The sequence below is a fragment of the Macrobrachium rosenbergii genome, chromosome 13 (assembly GCF_040412425.1).
Source record: "Macrobrachium rosenbergii isolate ZJJX-2024 chromosome 13, ASM4041242v1, whole genome shotgun sequence".
NCBI classification, from domain to species: Eukaryota; Metazoa; Arthropoda; class Malacostraca; order Decapoda; family Palaemonidae; genus Macrobrachium; species Macrobrachium rosenbergii.
In genome coordinates this window covers 47,868,802-47,890,315 of record NC_089753.1, presented here as the reverse complement: position 1 = coordinate 47,890,315, position 21,514 = coordinate 47,868,802, and the positions used below count along the sequence as shown (strand labels likewise).

The following is a 21,514-nucleotide window of genomic DNA, read 5'->3' as shown; positions in this document are numbered from 1 at the left end:
ACTTGGAGACATTGCTTTTGTAGTTTGTTGTACTGTCTTTAACCATTAAAAAAAGTTGGTGCCGTGATTTGATTTTAACATTAAAATCAAGAACGCAAGTCGATTTCAAGAGTTTGTGTGTATTACAAAGAAAATACTTTCCCTGCAAGCTTGTGTCATTCTGTTTCTCCAACTAGGATTGCAGCTTAGCCAATAATCTACATATAAAGACTTGAAATTGATTGGAATACAGACGTAATCTGAACAAAATAGAGAAGGATGCAGAGAACGTTATCAAGGGAAAACCTCACATAGTAATGTTTGTGATGATAATAAAAGATCTTTAATAACAACACATTAATCGACAAGATAATAGTTGAAAGATTCAAGTTATATCCACGTATTATACTATACGTGTCTTAAAAATAATACAATTTCTAAAATGTCATGTGAGCCTTGTTTCATGAATTTTGAGGCCTTTGTAATTTTGACATCAGGTAATTTGATATTAAATTAATCAGTCTGCTTGTGTAGTTTTTAAATACTCCTTTACTGTATGTACATAAAAATGTAGATCATTTTAAGAAGATTGATTTTGTGTTCTACCTATGGAAATCTTTATGATCATTATTTAATAGGCTACAGAATTTATTTCATGACTGGTTTGGCAGTCGTGTATGGTGACTGACTTTATATTTGATGGTCTTCACATAGAAAAATATTGTAATTTAATGTATATGACAGAGATGTCTTTAAAAGAATTGATTTTTTCCCACAACAGTTTAGCATCAGCATCCTTCTTACCAAAATACTTCAGCAGTAAGTGGAGTTTCTGCAAGTTTGAAGTCCCGGGTGGATCACAGTGTATATGTGCCTTTGGTCCTTCTAGCAATTCTGTCATAGGTAAGTTTGAGTTTGGAGATTTTTTAAAAGTTTCTAGTGTTTTTAAGTAAATTTTTTTATACTTGCTTTCATGTTGTATTTTATTATCTTTTTTTTTTTTTTTTTTTGCTGGGGGATATCATTCAGTCTTTATTTTAGTGATGCTTTAACTTGGCAAGAGCTATTGTATGGTATGGTTTAATTTTCCAAATGAGTTTGAGCATAGGTGTACGTACAGTAGACCCCCGATATTTGCTGGGGTTAGGGACCACAACCTCCCACGAATAGCTAATATTTGGGAATACTTGAGACCCCCCTCTAAAAATGCTTATTAATGCCAATTTTAATAGTTCAAACACCAAATATACTTTAAACTATCATTCTAAAAACACTTATAACTGGCTGTTTAATAGTTCAAACACCAAATACACCTTCAGCTATGATCCTAAAAATGCCTATAACTGCCTGTCATCATAGTTCAAACACCAAATACAGTATATCTAAAACTATCATCCTAAAACACTTTAATATCATTTCAAAATCGTCTTACAACATTACCCTTAAAAATATGTGGCTTACAGCTAGGAGTGACCAAGGGAAAAACTAATCAAATTATCCCTATATTCAGGTATGCACATTTTCTTTCATACAATAGTATTCAAGCCTTACTGTTTTCTTTTAGCGTAGATGGGGGTAACATTGGCACATGCTTTGGCGAATTAAAAAAAAATTTTTTATTGATATTTTGCTGTTTACATCTAATATTTGAAAACAGGTAAATAATTTTTCATCACAAAAAGTGTATTTAATCAATCAATCAATCAGTCATTTCCTGTGGTACCCACAGGGATGCACAGGGCCTTGATGCACTCATGACAACCACATTCTGCCCTGGGCTAACTCCTCAAGATCTCACCAACACTCGTCTCCTGCTTCTCGCCTCATTGCCCTTAACCATGTCTCCCTTGGCCTACCTCTACCTCTTCTACTAAGGGCAACCCACCCTGGTGTATCTCGTACTATTCCCTGTCTTCTGTACACATGGCCTAGCCACTTCTATTGTGAGAACCTAACATACTCATCTACTGGCTGCACTCCCGATTACTTCTCTAATTCTTTTATGTGATATCCTATCCCTCCAGTTAATTCCTAATATTCTTCTGAATGTCTTATTTTCAAGTGCTAAGAGTTTATTATGCAGTCACTGCACTGTGCCATGACTCATGCCCATAAATCAAAATACTCCTAACCATTACCTTATAAATTTTGATTTTTATGTGCACAGAAAAATTGCTATTCCAAATATTTTTAAGCATTCCCATTGCCTGATGAGCCTTTTTCAATCTTTCCATAAATTCTCTGCTCAGAGAACCATCCTTATCTAAATAAGTACCTAAATATTTAAACTTATCCACTTGCTTTACAACCAAGCCTTCAGTTAGACAATCTTGTGCATTTTCAATATTCATATTCATGATTTCAGTTTTTCCACTATTAATAACCAAACCAACCTTTTGACATTCACTCTCTAGACAATCCAACACGCTCTGCATCTTTTCTGGTTCCTCACAGATCAAAACAATATCATCAGCATAATCCAAGTCAAGAAGTTTCACATTTTCTCCTCAGATTATGGCTGCATCCGTTTCTCTTTTAACCCTTCTCATAATGTAATCTACAACCAATACAAACAACAGAGGAGACAGAATGTCACCTTGGATCACACCAGACTTGACTTCAAATTTATTCACGGAAATAAAATTAAAATAATTAGCGAATATTTTTTATATGCTCTACAAACTTGAGACCCCTCTAAAAATGCTTACAATGCCCATTTTAATAGTTCAAACTCCAAATATACCTTAACCCTTTAACGCTGAAGCCCTATTTACAAAAACGTCTCCCGTATGCCGGCGGCGTTCGGTGAGTTAACGCCGAAGCAGAAAAAGTTTTTTCAAAAAATCACAGCACGCCTAGTTTTTAAGATTAAGAGTTCATTTTGGCTCATTTTTTTGTCATTGCCTGAAGTTTAGTATGCAACCATCAGAAATGAAAAAAATATCATCATATATAAATATTGGAATATATGACAGCGAAAAAAAAAAAAAAAAAACTCGTATATAATTGTATACAAATCGCTGTAAAGCAAAACGGTTAAAGCTAACGAGTTAATTTTTTTTCGTTGTATTGAACACTAAATTGCGATGATTTTGGTATATAACAAATTTTAAAACAATCAAAGCAACACAGAGAAAATATTATCACAAAATGATGCATGAATTCGTAACGTGCGGACGTAAAAATGTTTTTTTCAAAAATTCACCATAAATCGAAATATTATGCTAGAGACTTCCCGTTTGTTGAAAAATGAAGCTAATTGATTGAATATTACTAGACTGTAAGTGTTTTAGCTTACAATTGCAGTTTTCGACCGTTTCGGTCGAGTTAAAATTGACCGAAATTCGAATTTTTTCTATTTATCGTGATTTATATGGAAATGTTTCAAAACTGATAAAAACTACAACCATGAGTTATTTTTTTTGTATTTTACATGAAATTGCGCACATTTTCATATATAAAACTTTATGTAACGACTAATATAAAGCGGTGCAAATATTACGACAACGAGACGAAAGAATTTCTGAGATGTTCGGCCGAGTTACCAGCGCAAGAGATGTAAGGAAAATGTTTTTTTAAAAAATTCACCATAAATCGAAATATTGTGCTAGAGACTTCAATTTATTGCAAAATGAAGTTAAACGATTGAATATTACTAGAATGTAAGAGTTTTAGCTTACAATTGCGTTTTTTTTTTACATTTCGGTCGAGTTAAAGTTGACCAAGGTTGAAATTTTGACAGTTATCGTGATTTATGTGAAAATATTTCAAAACTGATAAAAGCTACAACCATGAGCTATATTCTGTTGTATTCTACATGAAATTGCGCACATTTTCATATATAAAAGTTTATGTAACAACTAATGTAAAACGATGCAAACATTATGACAACATGACGAAAGAATTTCTGAGATGTTCGGCCGAGTTACCGCGTGCAGACGTAAGGAAAAAAGTTTTTTTTTTTTCAGAAATTCACCATAAATCGAAATATTGTGCTAGAGACTTCCAGTTTGTTGCAAAATGAAGGTACATGATTGAATATTACTAGAATGTAAGAGTTTTAGCTTACAATTGCGTTTTTTTGACCATTTCGGTCGAGTTAAAGTTGACCCGAAGCTTGAAATTTTGGCAGTTATCGTGATTTATATGAAAATATTTCAAAACTGATAAAAGCTACAACCATGAGTTATTTTCTGTTGTATTCTACATGAAATTGCGCACATTTCCATATATAAAACTTTATGTAACGACTAATATAAAACAGTGCAAACATTACGACAACGTGATGAAAAAGAATTTGTGGCGCGGACGTAAGGAAAAAGTTTTTTTAAAATTCACCATAAATCGAAATATTGTGCTAGAGACTTCCAATTGGTTGCAAAATGAAGGTAAATGATTGAATATTACTAGAATGTAAGAGTTTTAGCTTACAATTGTGTTTTTTGACCATTTCGGTCGAAATCAAAGTTGACCGAAGGTTGAAATTTTGGCAGTTATCGTGATTTATATGAAAATATTTCAAAACTGATAAAAGCTACAACCATGAGTTATTTTCTGTTGTATTGTACATGAAATTGCGCACATTTTCATATATAAAACTTTATGTAACGGCTAATATAGAACAGTGCAAAAATTACGACAAAATGACGAAAGAATTTCTGAAATTTTTGGCGAAAGTTACCACGCTGGCGTAAGAAAAAGTTTTTTTCAAAAATTCACCATAAATCGAAATACTGTGCTAGAGACTTCCAATTTGTTGCAAAATGAAGGTACATGATTGAATATTACTAGAATGTTGACCGAAGGTTGAAATTTTTTGTTTTCGACATTTGCTAGTCAAAGTTGACTCGGCATTCAACAGAAATTTTTGTAGTCGACGTTTGCTACGCCCAACAGGCGTTTAAGGGTTAAACTATCTTCCTAAAACACTTTAATGTAATTTCAAAGTCATTTTACAACATTACCCTTAAAAATATATGGCTTACAGCTGTGAGTGAACACTCCTACAACAGTCATTCTTACCAAAGCGAAAACTAATCTGGTTATCCTTGTATTCAGGCACGCACATTTTCTTTCATACAGCATTCAAGCTTTACCGCTTTCTTTTAACGTAGATGGGGGTAACATTGGTACATGGTTTGGTGAACTTTTTTTAAGAAAAAAATCAATTGATATTTTGCTGTGCTTACATTAATATTTGAAAATTAGTAAGTAAATTTTTCATAAAAAATGATGCAGGTTTTTTATTTGAGTTAGTAAAACCAGCTTCTTTGTTTTAGCTTATGTGCCAATGGAATACTGTACTGTAGTTCCAGTCTGCATTTGTAGACTTGTAAAGTATTTCTGTTTAGCGTAGTGCATTTACTTTTCTCATAACCTGCTTTTTCATGATAAAATAATTGACTTTCAGGTATTACTTTTTCTTTGTACTGTATTCTTTGACAAAGCTAGAATACGTGCTAGCTGTACACAATGAATTTGGAGTTGTGTTCCACAGAAAAATTCGTGAAGAGGTGAACCCACGAATCCTGAACTGTGAATAGTTGGGGGTCGTCTGTATTTGAGCACTTCACCCAGTTCTACTGAGTGCCAGGAATGCAAGTTTACTATTAACAGGTTAAATTTACAGAGCTCTTAACTTCAACCAACAGTTACTGAAAAGTCTTGGATGTAAGGCCTGTACAGAAATCAATAGAACCTTAAGTCTTTGCATTCTGGCACAGTGTATAATTTAAGTAATGCACTTTTATACTGGGATACTAAGGCATAATTATTTCTTTACAGCAATATGTGCAGATGGCAGTTTCTACAAGTTTAGCATCAACGGAAAGGGGGAAAGCACTCGAGAGGTGTATGCTCATTTTTTAGAAATGACTGATGATAAAGCATAGTATTGGGCCGCCACATAATATCAGGTAGAGCAGCTATTGCTTGTTACTTTTCATGAGGCAGTGAATATGGATTTTATATTTCTTGACACAAATTCTTCCTTGATCCTCATATAATTACAGGAAACTGGTATTGCTTATACGTTATAAGTATATATACAGGAGAATATTCTTCAAATTGAATATGCTTTCAGGCACTAGCAGTGGGGAATAGAAAAACTTGACCATGATACATGTCTTGCCATATTTGAAAGTCTTTCTCATCAGTCTTATTTCTCCATTCTTATTGGTATGTTGTTTCAGTGGTCCTTTGTTGTTTGAGATTGCTTGCCTTCTTGAGATAGTTGTATGGTGTTTTTACATTTTACATACAGCATTCATTCAGGTGTGCATTTAGGCAATAATAAATGTGATTGTGTCCCCTCAGTCATAGCATCATCAAGTTGTTTAATTTTTCATCAGTTGTTTTTTCTTATTCTCCACTTGGAGGTACAATTTTTCCTTCTAATTTTTTGTGCTGTAATTTTTTATCTGCTTTTAAGGAAGAATTCTGTGGACCATTGCTATGCAGCAAAAAATTTTATTTGGTCTGGTCAAGCTAACTTAATTTGATGTTAAGCAAATTTGGCTGGTGAAAGCTCTGAATGTAGTGTTTTGAATATAAAGTTCATGCATGTGCCTGTTGCCAATTTTGAACTAGTATTTAAATATTTGTGATTAGGCCACATTGCAATTAAGTTCCTAATGCTCCGTAAATATGTGATTAGGATTAGAAAATCATCTGCATTTAATGAGGGATAGTCTGTGATTTGTGAAGTTGGGTACTGTTAACTTGTAGTAGGTTCCAGAGCATTATTGGTTTTAATATAGTTTTCTTATGGTTGATTGATTGACAGAAATTTTGTCAAAATTGCATTAATTTGTACCACCTGCTCTCAGGGAAGCATAAGGTTGGTGACCACCAAAGATTGTTAGTGATCTAGTTAACCGGGGAGTAGTGGGATAGTTGAAGCATTTTGCATGAAAAAAAAAAAAAAATTCTGGCAAGATATGTACCATGTTGTCAGTTCTTTGCCTCAGTTTATATACAATCGTACCTTGAATTCCTTAGATATTGCAACAGTTTTCAATATTGTTTTATTCAAATACTGGAACTGTTCTGTCCTTGAGATACTTCCTTAAATTCTGTTGATATATTTTTGATGAAGCAGATGAACCTATTGGTTAAGCCTTTTCATAATTTTGTGATTTCTTCAATTCAAAGGTATTGGTTCTACTTTATGGTTCTTTGAGGAAGTGCTAATTTCAAAGTGCAACCTGTGCATTATTTGACTGAGACACGAGTAAAATACTGAATGTTGAAATTTATGTAATGGCATTATTTTTGTATTCTGATACTACTTGTATTTCAATTAGCCTTTCATAAATTTTGATTGACTGATAGCCTCATATATTGATCATTCAGTACAAATTATGTTGGTTAAAAATTCAGTGTAAGAAAATTTTAATGTTATCCATCCAGGTTAGATAGTATGTGTCACAAAGTAGATACTAAGGCAAATCTTTTCCATGAGACTATCAGGCTTTTGTCCAAGGTGTATATATTGTAGAAATATAGAGTAGGTATTGTTATTATTGTATGTATGAGGATTATATGCAAGCTATTATTATATATATACTGTATATTTTCTTTGATAATTGGAGGTTGGACAGATAGAAGATAACTATGTTGCCAAAGAAGCAAGATCTTAAGTTAAGATGTATTGAATTGGAACTGGTTGTAATATTTTGTTCCATTATTTTACTAAGTTAAACTAGCACATGGTAGTCATATATATTTCATGTAGCCTTTGCTTATGGATTTTGGTGATTGAATATATTTTACCTATGTCAGTTTTAAGATGGAGAAGACTAAACTGAATGGGAAATGTTTGCTTAACTTACCAGCTGTAATTACACCTTGTTTTCCATAAAATTTATTTCAGTAACTTGCAGAAATCTTTGGTGTATTGTAGAATGCATAGACTGAACGGTTGGAAGTTCTGATATTTTAAATTAAAAAATAAACTGTTGGGCATTACGAAACTTAAGGGATGGGTTCAGATATGATGTAAACTTTTTATAGATTGGATATCAATTCACTTTATTGATGTTGCTTTTAAAGATTTGTTTATGCTATTTGGTAATTTCATTGATTTTGTTCATGTATTGTATTTTTGTCAATTTTGTAACTTTAAAAAGCTTAATTTGAGGTTCAGATATTTCTAAGGGAATTGATGAAAGTTATTATAATGTGATTTTCATTTTTGTTTCATTATTTAACCTGTGACATTTACTTATTAGGAATCTTGGTTCTTGGCTGCAGGACTTCTGATGGCTACCAGCTCTTCTTATTTGGGCTTCTCCCTGTGATGTTTCCATGACAAATGCATTGCCAGCTGCTGTTTCCAGTGCTGTTATTTGGCATCTTAACTATGTGGCTTGAGGAAACCTCAAGTGTAGGTGTGGATGAAAGTGTAATATCGTAAGTCCTCTTCACAGGAAATAACTCATACGCCACGTCTTTCATAGCCTGTCATTAGTATACTTAGATGTGGGAGCACTACAAATGCAGTCAGTTTTAAAACCGCTTGCAAGTGTTAAATGTGACTAGGTCTTCCCAAGACCTTGTCATATTTTCCCACATCTTAGGTATAACTATGATTGGCAAAACCAAACTAAATGGTACAGGTTATCTTCTGTGGAGAGGATTTTTAATCACTTTACCACCTAATGACAAAGCTGGCTGAACAGAGGCGTGCCAGGCATGCAAGAATTATACAGGAGAAATGCATCAAATTGATAATGCTATTTGATATTACCTTTATTTAATATATTTCATCTCCAATTTAGCTTACCTGTCTAATCAGGTAAAACATACAAATAACTTCAAATAATTATTTTATTGAGATATATACTCATACAGAAAATAAAATCTGAACTTGGAATGCTAACCTTACAGTAATAAGGCCACTTTATGAGAAAAGATCTGGTTATGTTTAAAGTTTTAGGAATGTTATCCATTAAAAATTTATATATGAGTGACAAATTTAGAAACAATTTTTAAACATTGAGAAATTTTAACATTTGACTGAAACACACACTGAGCTATGTTGGTTATGAGTTCAACAATCTCGCTCATAACAGTCTTATTGCTTAAATTTTAATTAACTTTTTCAGGGAAAAACTCATTGAAAAGCTTGGCCACTGTAATTTCAGATTCTCTTAAATAGTTTTCATGAAGCCACTAACCAAACAGAAAAACCAGTCTTTCTGTTCTACTTAGGGTGGGGAGTGGTACGGAGGTAAGGCTTGCCAGATGGAACATCATGAACCTTGTGTTCTGGGAACAAAGCTTTTGCCTCCTCACTTGATATGGAGGGTATAACCATGCAATGGCTTCCATCTTTCCAATCCGCTGGTGTGGCAACTTTCTTGACTGCAGTTAATTGTAGGGAATCGATGACTCGCAGAATCTCGCTGCAAATGAAAGAATTTTAAATCTGGCATCCCACAAAGTAATCACTAAAAACCAAAAAATTCACATTGAGTAATGGAACCTAACATAAACCTACAGTCAAGATGTAAGAATCACTTTAAATTTAATAATAATGTGTAAGAATCACTTTAAATTTAATAATAATGTGATTATTAAACCCACACTTGGTTACTTAAGATAGACCTGTTACAATCAAAGTGTTTACAAACAATGGAATAGCAAAATGACTACTTTATCACATTTGCAAGGACACAAGTACCTCAATTTTATCAGTTAGGCAATGATAAGATACTCTTGTATTAGAGGGTAAAGCATCCTCACAGTAAAATAGTTTTTTCTGCACTCCCATACCAGTATATAATAATAAGGTCTCAAAGTTATAGATAATGAGGATATCTAAAACACAACCTTGGTAGATAATAACTGAAACCATAAAAGAAAAGACACTGCAAAGGTTTGCAGGTACCAAGATCAGCAGGGAATGGACACTGCATTAACCCTTAAACGCCGAGCCTCTACTTACAAGTGTCTGCCGTATGCCAGTGGCATTCGGGAGTTAGCGCTGAAGCGGAAAAAAAGTTTTTTTCAAAAAATCACACCACGCTTAGTTTTTAAGATTAAGAGTTCATTTTTGGCTCCTTTTTTTGTCATTGCCTGAAGTTTAGTATGCAACCATCAGAAATGAAAAAAAATATCATCATATATAAATGAAATATATGACAGCATGAAAAAAAATTTCATATATAATTGTATACAAATCACGCTGTGAGCAAAACGGTTAAAGCTAATGAGTTTTTTTTTCTTTGTATTGTACACTAAATTGCAATGATTTTGGTATATAAATTGATAAACGATCAAAGCAACACAGAAAATATCACAAATTGATGCATGAACTCACAACGTGTGGACGTAAAAGTTTTTTTTTTTTTTTAAATTCACCCTAAATTGAAATATTGTGCTAGAGACTTCCTGTTTGTTGCAAAATGAAGGTAATAGATTGAATATTACTAAAATGTAAGAGTTTTAGTTTACAATTGCATTTTTTGACCATTTCAGTAGAGTCAAAGTTGACCAAAGGTTGAAATTTTGGCACAACGTGATTTATATGCGAATTTTCAAAACTGATAAAAGCTACAACCACGAGTTATTTTTTGTTGTATTCTACATGAAATTGCACACATTTTCGTATGTAAAACTTTATGTAACGACTAATATAAAACAGTGCAAACATTACGACAAAGTGGCGAAAGAATTTCCAAGATTTTCGGTCGAGTTACTGCGCGCAGAAGGAAAGTTTTTTTTTTTTTTCAAAAACTCACCATAAATCAAAATATTGTGCTAGAGACTTCCAATTTGTTGCAAAATGAAGGTAAATGATTGAATATTACTAGAATGTAAGAGTTTTAGCTTACAATTGCGTTTTTCTACCATTTAGGTCGAGTCAAAGTTGACCGAAGGTTGAAATTTTGGCACTTACCTTGATTTATATGAAAATATTTCCAAACTGATAAAAGCTACAACCATGGGTTATTTTTTGTTGTATTTTACATGAAATTGCGCACATTTTCATACATAAAACTTTATGAAACGGTTAATATAAAACGGTGCAAAAATTATGACAAAATGACGAAAGAATTTCTGAAATTTTCGGCAGAGTTACTGCGCGGACGTAAGGAAAGTTTTTTTTTTTTTTTAAATTCACCATAAATCAAAATATTGTGCTAGAGACTTTCAATTTGTTGCAAAATGAAGGTAAATGATTGAATATTACTAGAATGTAAGAGTTTTAGCTTACAATGGCTTTTTCGACCATTTCGGTCGAGTCAAAGTTGACCGGTTGTAATTTTTAGTCGACGTGTAGTTAACAAAGCATGAAGGGTATACTTAGTATCTGAGAGTAGAAGTAAAGTTTATATACAGGCCCCGGTTTACGACAGGGGTTCCGTTCTTGCTTACCGACAAACAATTTTTAGTCGGAACATCGTCGAAAATCGTCAAAAATCATAAGAAAACCCAATGCTCTGGGTGCGAAAACGATTAAACTGTTAACAAAGCATGAAGGGTATTTCTTAGTATCTGAGAGTAATTTCTGAAGAATAAAGTTTATATATTCGAATGAAGTGAAATCTTAAGAACATCCTTTTTTTAAGGATCAAACTAATCAAATTTTCAGGGAGGCAGGAGGCAAGAAAGGTCCAAAAAACGTAAAAATAATCATCACTGAGGCCACCAAGAAATTTCCAAATTTATGAGAATATTGGATATTTGTCTGCTGGGAACAGCAATCCTCAACACAGGATATGGTGTTTTTTTTTTTATAAATTATCATTAGCCTTTTTATAAAGGGTTGGGAACAATGATTCAACCAGCAGAATGTGGCAAACTCAAATTGTATTGCCGAACAACAAAAACTTGTGTTTAGCTAACCTGTGTCAAAACTGACATGGGTTTCACGAAGCTCCAGAAACCAAATAAAAAATGTACCTAAAGGCAGCACAACTATTAAACGAGCAATTTATACTTCATATTATAAAAAAGCACAGCAACAGACATTTCAGACAATTGTAAAGAGGGCTTGGTAACAACAGAGACCTTCAGAGGTGAAACAGACATTACCTGAACCTCAACCCTTGTGTGGGGCTTTCCATAACAATGAACTTTATCTACAAACTGAACAATACTCTTCTCAAGTAAATTGATTATTTGCAGCTATGGAGAAGCATGTGAATGCATGCTGACCTCTAATAATTACTATTATTGGTAAGCACTAGTTTCTCACGCTGCACTTATTGTAGACACTTATTTGCAAGAGGCCTGCTTTCTTGAAGTGAGACTGGAAGGGCAAAAAAGCCTGTCGACTGTTACAGCTTTGATGCCAAGGATTGACAGCGACAAAGCAGCAACATGATGGGACTAGAAATTAGGGCACTTTCAAAATCTACCAGCTTCAATGTTGATTATAGGGAAGTGAATTATTCTCACTAAGTCTCATGGAGAAAGTATTCCTAAGACAACTATGTGGACCTGGATGAGAAACTTTACAGCTGTAACTAATAGTAACGGCACTGAATACACTGATAACCAAAAGCATCCTCTAAACTGAGTTGAGGGGGTCACTGCAGATTTGCAGATTTTGATTCAGTCTAGTTGTGTGCCAACATACTTGTTCAAAATGCTCAAAGTGCCTATGAACTTAAATCAGAAATTCATTGTTATTCCTTCAATGCAAGAGGTGTATTGTGTTGTCTGCCAAAATTTAAAGATGCAGTGTGGATGTTGTGCTGTCTTCCAGCAACCTTCCACAACACTGCTTCCTGTTAAGCCCAAAGCTTACTGTAGATTGGCCATGAACTACATGACAGTGTCTCAGCAGCCAAGGATTCCAATTAATATTTCAATCATTGTCAATTACTGCCAAACTACAGCTAAATTTCAGGTTTCATGTCCTGAAGTAGCAGCGTTGCTTGAAGAATTATCAATGCTACATAACAGGTGGCTCTCATACAAAAAAATGCAACAGGCCTTGCTCTTCCTCTCCAATGAAATTATGAAGTGGCTTCTAAATTAATGTTCTCTGTCCCTTGCTCTATTTTTCTTCTGCATTCATCACCTTTATCACACCATGGTGTCTGAAAGGGGTTTCACTAGTTGAGTGTGCACGCCAAATATGAGGCAGACTTCCTGTAAAATTAAAATCAAGGTAAATGCGCACTTAGTGGACACGGAGAAGGAAAAACTTGCCTTGGCATAAACACAAGATTGCCTACCTTTGTACTATGCCTGACTTATCCTTGAACTGTATAGTAGTTGTGATGACACAGTACTCTTTACAGATATGCTGACAAAAAACTTAGACCCAAAAACTGAGTCAGAGGAGATTGAGAGGATAGTAAGAAGTATAGTATCCCACCTAATATATTAACACAATGAAGATATCACCAAAAAAGTGTTGGATGGAGATCCAAGATCCAGTATTATAAAACTGTCAGCATTTGTGCAAATAATTACAGGTATTATATTTGTACAACCAGGACCTAATTGCACAAAGTATATAGAATGCATGGCCAACAAACTTGTGTGCCATTCACAAAACCTGCAAAGGGAACAAAGAATACAGTACCTATGATGGATTACATCTACATTATAAAGAAACGGCTGTCACATCACAATCCGCTACGAGATTCTGCAGTGACTGCAAAACACCACAACTAGTACAGATAAGCCTCTTCAACCTACCTGACTAACATACTAACTCAAGACTAAAAACAGTCAGGAAGGAAAAAAAAAGAAGGTAGAGTACAAAAATGTAATCTGGAAAACAAGGACACTGGTGGGGTGGAGAAGCACAGCCCAAGTCACTATTTTTTTTAGGATATTAAATAAATGAACATCACAAACCAAGACGTTAAAAAAGAAGAAGAAGAAGAAGAAATGTGATGCCTATTTCAAATCCTACAGACGAAAAAACAACTACAAAATTTAATGCCATTCAAGATGCACCCCAGTTGTCACTGAGCTGCAATCCTGCAAGTTGCTACAACTAACTGAAGATATATATGCCCAGAAAAAAAAAAGGGAACCACATACAGTACAAGTATTCTGACAGTCCTTAAGCCATAAAAATAAAGGATGAATCATTTTTAGTAGTAATGAGTGAAGATTAAGGGTGTCCCTGGAAATTGGCCAGGTGTAAAGATAAATGCAGTACTAGGCAGTATGAAATTGATTGTCAAAAAATGCTCAAGATTGCAAAAGTTAAACGGAGAGCTGCATTATTGGTGGAAACTAAGTACTGCACTTCATAATGAAAACATGGAAAACTCATGGTGGAAAGCAAACCTTCCATGACAAACATTTATCTTGATGACCTACCATGAAAGCAAACCTTCCACAAGATAAACATTTATCTTACAGACCTAACTTGTAATGCCAAAGTTGAGGGGTATTTTTAAGTATCATTTATGGAATGAAAAAATTTATGACGCAGATGTAACAAAATGCCAAGATTTATGGCTGTACCTGATATGGTTCACTTGTCAAATGGATCTGATGTTCACAGGCTACAAAAAGAAAGCAAAATCCAAAAACACAGCATTGTCCTATATATTAATTCTTGACTACCAAGTCACATGTCTAGTCTTAACAGATTATCTAAAGGAAGGATCTCCTCTTTGGTGAGTGACAGTCATGTTTGTAGCAGAAACGGTGATGCTGAACAGCTAAGATGTTAACTGCAAATCCAGTGCAGCATAAAAGCACACTGTGGGTGGTATCCATTTCCCTTATGGGATGGGCATGCAATAAAAGGAACCAACCTTTAAATAAACAGGTAAGAACCTTTATTAAAATACTGAAGGAGCAATTTGAATTATGTTTTGTACTAAGAAATATCTCTGAACAGGCAACATGAGCAAAGGTGATCACAGTAACTTCATTATCCATGAGAAATAAAGAACTAGATAGAAAAATTAAGTCTTCATAGCTAACCTTTTTGCAAACCAATCTGTCATATTTATTCCAATCATCACTATAACACATTTGTCAATTTCTGTCTTTCACTTCAAAACCTCTACATCAAAGAAAGATATGTTTTTGACAAACTAGTGTATCAGTAAAACTGCTGGCCCAACTTAACATATTCATTTTGGGCTGCGTGAAGCTACCATCAAGTCTCCAAAATCTCAATACATTTCAAACACTCCAACAACTTACTGCCAAGAGGCATAAGTAAACAGAACACAAACACTCCAACAGAAGAAATCACTTACTCAAAATTGCGTCCAGTTGTAGCTGGGTATAGAATGGACAACTTCAGCTTCTTGTCAGGTCCCACAACAAAGACAGCTCTGCAGGTAAGTGGCATACCAGCAGCATCTTTCTCATCTGGATCAACCATCCCTAAACTGACGGCAAGATCTCTATTCTCATCGGCCACAATTGGGTAGGGAAACTCACCAGACAAGTTATTATATGCTTGTATGTCCTGAAATACTTTTGACATTAAACAGCTGGTCTGATACATTTCTGAGAAGAATCTAGTGCTTGATAAGTCTTTAGGATAGGCTTGCTTCTTTAACAATTAAACTCACAATGATTTTCTGGGGGAAAATCTCAGAGAACCATGAATAATAGTACACTAGATGAATTACATTATGGCAATATACAAACAATTATGAAAAACAAGGGTTACAAGGTTAAGTGAATACATACACTGTCTGCCTTCACTGATTTGAAATTGTCATGACTTAATGGACATAAGCAATATCGATACTGTATATCGATTTTATCCCCAATAAGGCTGAGATTACTTTACTACAATAAAGAACAAAATTTTTAACATTTTTACCTTAATCCAGCCATTGTGAGATGCCACATTATCGCAGGAAAGGGCAAGCAGCTTTACATTGCGTTTTGTAAACTCAGGTGCCAGCTTGGCAACCCGACCTAGTTCTGTGGTGCACACTGGTGTATAATCAGCCGGATGTGAGAAAAGAACACCCCATCTGTTAAAAAAAAAAAAAACATTAAATTTAAGTCTTTCTTAGCAGATGCTGCCAATCCCAGTCTTAATATACCATTACTAAACTATAATTTGGGAAACAAGTTCGGTGTGTACTTTTGCCGCAAAAATTCTGATGGTGAAACAGATAAAATGATTATGTCATAATATTCTAAGGGTCTAGTAGTGTATACTACTTTGGATTATTGCCCTAAGAAAACCAGGAGAAAAAAATTTCAAGCTTCCATGCAAGGTCACTGAAAATTTACAAAGCAGTGGCATAACTAGTGCTAGTGGCACCCGGGGTGGACTCTAAAAGTGCTGCCACATTCCTGTGCTAAAAAGTACTAAAGTTGTAAAAATTATACACACATTTTAAGCCCTAACATCTTAATCATTTCTTTTATTTCATAAAGCTACAACAAAAACAACACAGCAAGCAGATTTACAACAAAACCCTATAAGCTTAGTCAGAAGCAAATTCGCTAATAACCACATCAAAAGATGCCAAGAGTGCCACCTGCCCCCCCCCCCCCAGGACAGTGCCACCCATGGCAGACTGGCCCCCCTTTGTTACGCCGTTGGGTTGAAACAATACACTGGAAAAATGATATTTTAATGATAAAATAAAGTTTGTTCATACTTACCTGGCAGATATATATATAGCTGTATTCTCCAAATTCCGACAGAATTTCAAAAACTCGCGGCACACGCAGTGGGGCCAGGTGGTTAGTACCCATTCCCGCCGCTGGGAGGCGGGTATCAGGAACCATTCCCATTTTCTATTCAGAATTTCTAGTGCCACTGTCTCCTGAGGGGAGGTGGGTGGGCACTATGATTATATATATCTGCCAGGTAAGTATGAACAAACTTTATTTTATCATTAAAATATCATTTTGTTCATGAGACTTACCTGTCAGATATATATATATAGCTGAATCCCACCATTGGAGGTGGGAAGAGACAGAATAGGATTTAGGAAACAAATATATGTAGGCGATTGATGCCTTGGTTCCTTACCTGTTAGCATAGCTGACTTCGTTATACTGTCACCCAAGCCTGCTTCTGCTTTACTAGAGTCTCCAGCAAGGTAGTGACCTATATAGCTGGTGAGTTCTAGATGATCTGTCCACAGGGGCGTGACCACAATGGGACTAGATCATAAGACCATACTGTAAGGGCAAAAGGAGCAACGACCAACCACCTGACCGAGCCTATCTAAGTCATTAAATCTAGCATAAGCTAAAGACTGGGACGTCCACCTCCGGTGGCCAACCCAACAACCAGAAAACACAAAATCAAGATTAAAAAATACTTCCTAACCTCTAAAGGATAGGATGAGTATCGCTCTCTGCCCCCAACACTGTGTCTGCAGAAACGTATGGTCCTAGCGAATAGCAGTCTTCGTATGTCGTCTTCACGTCCCACAAGTAATGTGAAGCGAACACTGAATTGCTTCGCCAGAAGGTGGTAACCAGAAGATCGCTAAGGGACATGTTCTTCTGGAAAGCCACCGAGGTCGCAATGGCTCTCACTTCGTGAGCCTTGACTTTCAGAAGTCTCATGTCGCTGTCTTGGCAGGTAGAATGAGCCTCCTTGATCGTGCTTCTTAAAAAGAATGCCAGAGCATTCTTGGACATCGGAAAGTCCGGCCTTTTGACAGAACACCACAGATTGTCCGATGGGCCTCGACTTCCTTTCGTCCTGTCTAGGTAGAATTTGAGAGCCCTGACAGGGCACAGGACCCTCTGATTCTTGCCCAAGAATTTCTGCCATATAATACTTAAGTGGAAAATAACGAGTTTACGAAATCCAAAGACGGAGGTACTGAAAACAGATGTTGACAGTACCGGCGACAGAGCAAATCTGAATAGAAAATGGGAATGGTTCCTGATACCCGCCTCCCAGCGGCGGGAATGGGTACTAACCACCTGGCCCCACAGCGTGTGCCGCGAGTTTTTGAAATTCTGTCGGAATTCGGAGAATACAGCTATATATATATCTGACAGGTAAGTCTCATGAACAAAATATGAATTAGCTTGCATTTATCCAGCTTAATGTCATAAAACATTCTACATTCACAGTGGATATGGAGGACACAATAGCTGTGAAATCAATGAAGTATTTGTTACTGAAAATACAAAATTTTTACAGTACATCTATTTGTCTGTTGAAAGAGTTCTCTCCACATTGTCTCATGCACTTGCAACTTAAATTCTGACCTTGACAAATATTTAGTGTATGGCTTCTTCCAAGGATGAAAAATCACTGAATTACAACCAAATTTCAAAAGGGGGTAGCTGCTACCTTATACTAGCCTCACACAAAAAGGATACGCAAGTTATTTTATGCACTATCTAGCTAAGTTTATGTTGAACTAAAGTTAGGTTAGGATGTATCTGTGTCTAAACAGGGAAGGAGGGGGGGGGGGGCTCTGTAAGACTGTGGCATGTCAGCTTAGGTTAGGTTGAAATTGTGACCGATTTGCTTTTAAGCTAGTCATTAATAAGGCAAGATACCCGATTTTGCTGTATTTTTGATAGGTGACTTGAAGAAATCACATGTGCAACTGTTCTGTAGTTTTACCCAATCTACAAATTATACGGACCAACCAAAGCTTTACAAATTTATAACCAACTTTATTAACTTACATTTGCTAATATATGTAAGCAACGAAGTTCCTTAAAACCTGAGACATTATCAACTCCACTGGATACAGGATGCACCCATTACTGAGTACGATTTCTTGATATTCAAAGGCAATAATGGTAACCTGCCTGACATATTTACAACTGGCCACAGCAATGTAAACTTCAGACTGTTTGAACATGTACAATGACCTTGGCTTCTATAACAATCAACATAGTGAACATGTGCAATGACCTTGGCTACCATAACAATCAAGGCAAAAAGTATCTTCTACGACATACTTCAACAGGGATGTTGCCTAACCTAACCTATCATGGGAGCTTTGCCTTCCTGAATACCCACAATGTGACAGAACAATCTATCCTGGTCTACCAGGGGTTTGGGAGAATGGCCTTTATTCTTAAGGAAATACGTCTTGTGGATAAATTGTGGGCAGGTCACGGATAAAAGTTGAATCTCTGATTCAATAACTGACCAGGTAAAGATATTTATAATACTACTATCTAATATTCTCCACCATGATGACTGGAGGATTACAGCAACAGATGCTTTTCCGTTCTACATAGGCGGCTAATGTTTTACCACACAAAAAACGTAGATAAATTAAATGGCCCAACGCTTTCCTTAAAGGGAAACCCGTTCAATCGACACCCTTAGGATAGGCTATATAACAAAGCTACAGCAAGATTGTACTGCACAGGTACAGTTACGCGACTCTGGGAAAGTAAATATTTCTAATACAAACCAAAAAATTTCTTCAACTACGTCATGACAGTCTACAGACTAACAAAAACATGGCACTTTGGTGACACTGCAAAGTTCTGGCATAACCTTTTGTTACGAAACCTTTAGGAAAGGTGTCGTAACTACGCTTAAATATTCACGTTAAACTCGCCATCGATAAACCGCTCTCACGCGCCGTTAAGTAAAAACCTTATTCAAGACAATGAACCATTTTTAAAATACTTACGAGTCACCTATATAGTTGTGAAACTTGATGGTGCCTTGGGTGGATTCGGCGGTGAAATTTGGGAAGACGTCACCTAAGTTAACCATCTTGAAAAATGATACGAAATTTGCGGACGACGAAAGGGACGGTTACACGACGACGGTCACCGGCCGAATGGGCGGGGCGAAGCAACGCGTCTTGATATGCCGGTTGTGGGACGTTCCCTAATGTCAAGTAACCTTTTTCTCTTTAGTAATGCGTCTCGTTATTTTATCTGCCATTTTTACTAAATGCACCAATAAAATCTCACGAAAAAGGTCATTATTGTGCGCAGTTTATGAATTTGCGGGGCACAGCAACGTGTAAAGTCTTGACATGTCGATTGTAGGGGGTCCGCTTATGTCAAGCATCCCTGCTTTACGTAATGCGTCTCATTGTCTTCCGCCATTTTACCAAATATACCCAAAAATAACACGTAAACATGTGAAAAATCATTATTGTACGCAATTTATAAAAGATAACTAAAATATACTACTGTTATATGATCATAGGGGCAAGCGGACCCTCTCTTTTTTTTTGGTAATGAGTCTACCATTTTTTTTTTTGGTACCGAGTCTCAATGTCTTCCTAGATTAAAATCTTGCGTAAAATAATTAAGGTACGCTGTTATACTGGAGTGACAAAAATATACTTAGTTATAAGAGCTCACATGCAAACCTCAAAACTTATCAATAATTATAAAATGAAACAGCACAAACGAATGGTTACTTCAAGTTATGTTTAACGACACTGTTGCATTATTTACATTTGCAAACGTTGCCGGTCATTGTAACAAACATACCGATTTATATTCTTGTTAGAAATGATACTTCAAATTCAATATACCCCAGATTAATAATTTGAAGGTAATAACATCATGCAATTTATGTCCACTAAAATTTCATCTCAAATTCCTGCCATTTCTTTCTCTTATTTGGAAATAGCCCTTCTCTCCGCAAGCAACTCTTTCACCGATCAACACCAACGCCAACGCTCAAAAGCAGAGAAAAAAATGCAGCTTATTTTCTCATAATTTCAAACATATGATTATCCTGGATTCATCTTAAATGGTTACTTATTTTCCCTAAATTCACTGAGTTAACTGGCTTACGCCTAAATGTAATTCATCATTATCCGTTCGAGATTAAAGCGTAACTTCCGATGATGAAGGAAATGTTTTGGGACATAATGGGCTGAACTTGTAGCTGAAATTATATTATTACCTTTTCAGTAAGGTACTTACACAATGTAAACGAAAATTAGTTGCAGTTGATGTTGCAGTCAGGCTAATTACCTTACTGTACATATTATACTTTAAATCATACACCCAAGTATCCATTTCGGCCCTCTTTGTTGTATTCGGTGAGCGCCACCTCTGAAAGGCCTCTTTCAGTCTAGCTTCTGTCTACTCTACACTTTGCATCTCCCTCCAGACACATCTGTATAAAACTCACCACATCTTCCTGCTGCAGCTTTCCCACCGATACACACAAATATGCTTTCCTTTTATGTCCTGCTTTGATAAATGTCCAAAACCTGCATTTTCAAAAGAACCCGTACTACTAGGGGAAAATGAAACAAAGAGGCACAACTTCACAAAGTAGACGGAGCTATGGCTAGTCTTATTTCTATTCATTTTACTAATTAATAACAGTAACTGCTACTACAGAATTCGATTCTGGGTATAACAGCTGGTTTTCCTGGACTTAAAAACAGTGTTTGTTCCTGCTATAAAACAGGTCGCATCAATATGTGAAAAAAAATCTATATCATACCTGTAACAAAGTTACCAGAATCAGGATTAGTAATATTCATTTACGGTCTCATAACAATAATTATGCGCGTCATTTACTTTTGTAACTATTATCTTTTGGTTTATAGTTATACTGTGTGAGGTATGGGAAAGGAAGGGCACTAAAATCTAGGAAATACATGAGCGCACGCATGATAAAGGCGAATGAATAGCACAATGT

The 21,514-nt window shown here is 35.5% G+C and overlaps 2 protein-coding genes across 3 annotated transcripts in view; one reads left to right on the top strand and one right to left on the bottom strand.

Moving 5' to 3' along the window:
* LOC136845275 (WD repeat domain phosphoinositide-interacting protein 3) overlaps positions 1 to 9,386 on the top strand; it is a 38,580-nt gene extending 29,194 nt beyond the window's left edge. Inside the window, exons 7-9 of one of the 2 annotated variants that reach the window (XM_067115425.1) lie at positions 761 to 882; positions 5,764 to 5,894; positions 8,233 to 9,386. In XM_067115425.1, the coding sequence (XP_066971526.1) occupies positions 761 to 882; positions 5,764 to 5,870 (229 nt within the window). In that variant the 3' untranslated portion in view covers positions 5,871 to 5,894; positions 8,233 to 9,386. Of the gene's footprint in view, positions 1 to 760; positions 883 to 5,763; positions 5,895 to 8,210 lie in introns of both variants that reach the window. The other variant, XM_067115424.1, reaches the window with a different exon arrangement.
* Positions 8,795 to 19,696, bottom strand: Prx6a (Peroxiredoxin 6a). The gene is made up of 4 exons (XM_067115427.1): positions 19,524 to 19,696; positions 15,752 to 15,908; positions 15,174 to 15,388; positions 8,795 to 9,386 (listed from the first exon to the last, which is right to left on the bottom strand). The coding sequence occupies exons 1-4, from the start codon at positions 19,607 to 19,609 to the stop codon at positions 9,185 to 9,187; spliced, it is 660 nt and encodes a 219-aa protein (XP_066971528.1). The 5' UTR covers positions 19,610 to 19,696; the 3' UTR covers positions 8,795 to 9,184.
* Between the last annotated feature and the right edge of the window lie 1,818 nt (positions 19,697 to 21,514).

What these genes read in the sequence shown, in the direction of transcription:
- Prx6a (XM_067115427.1), bottom strand. Translation starts at nt 19,609, where the DNA reads ATGGTTAACTTAGGTGACGTCTTCCCAAATTTCACCGCCGAATCCACC. An exon ending in CACAACTATATAGGTGACTC is followed by an intron (nt 15,909 to 19,523) that starts GTAAGTATTTTA and finishes TTTTTTTAACAG; the next exon opens with ATGGGGTGTTCTTTTCTCAC. An exon ending in ACAACTGGACGCAATTTTGA is followed by an intron (nt 9,387 to 15,173) that starts GTAAGTGATTTC and finishes TTTCATTTGCAG; the next exon opens with CGAGATTCTGCGAGTCATCG.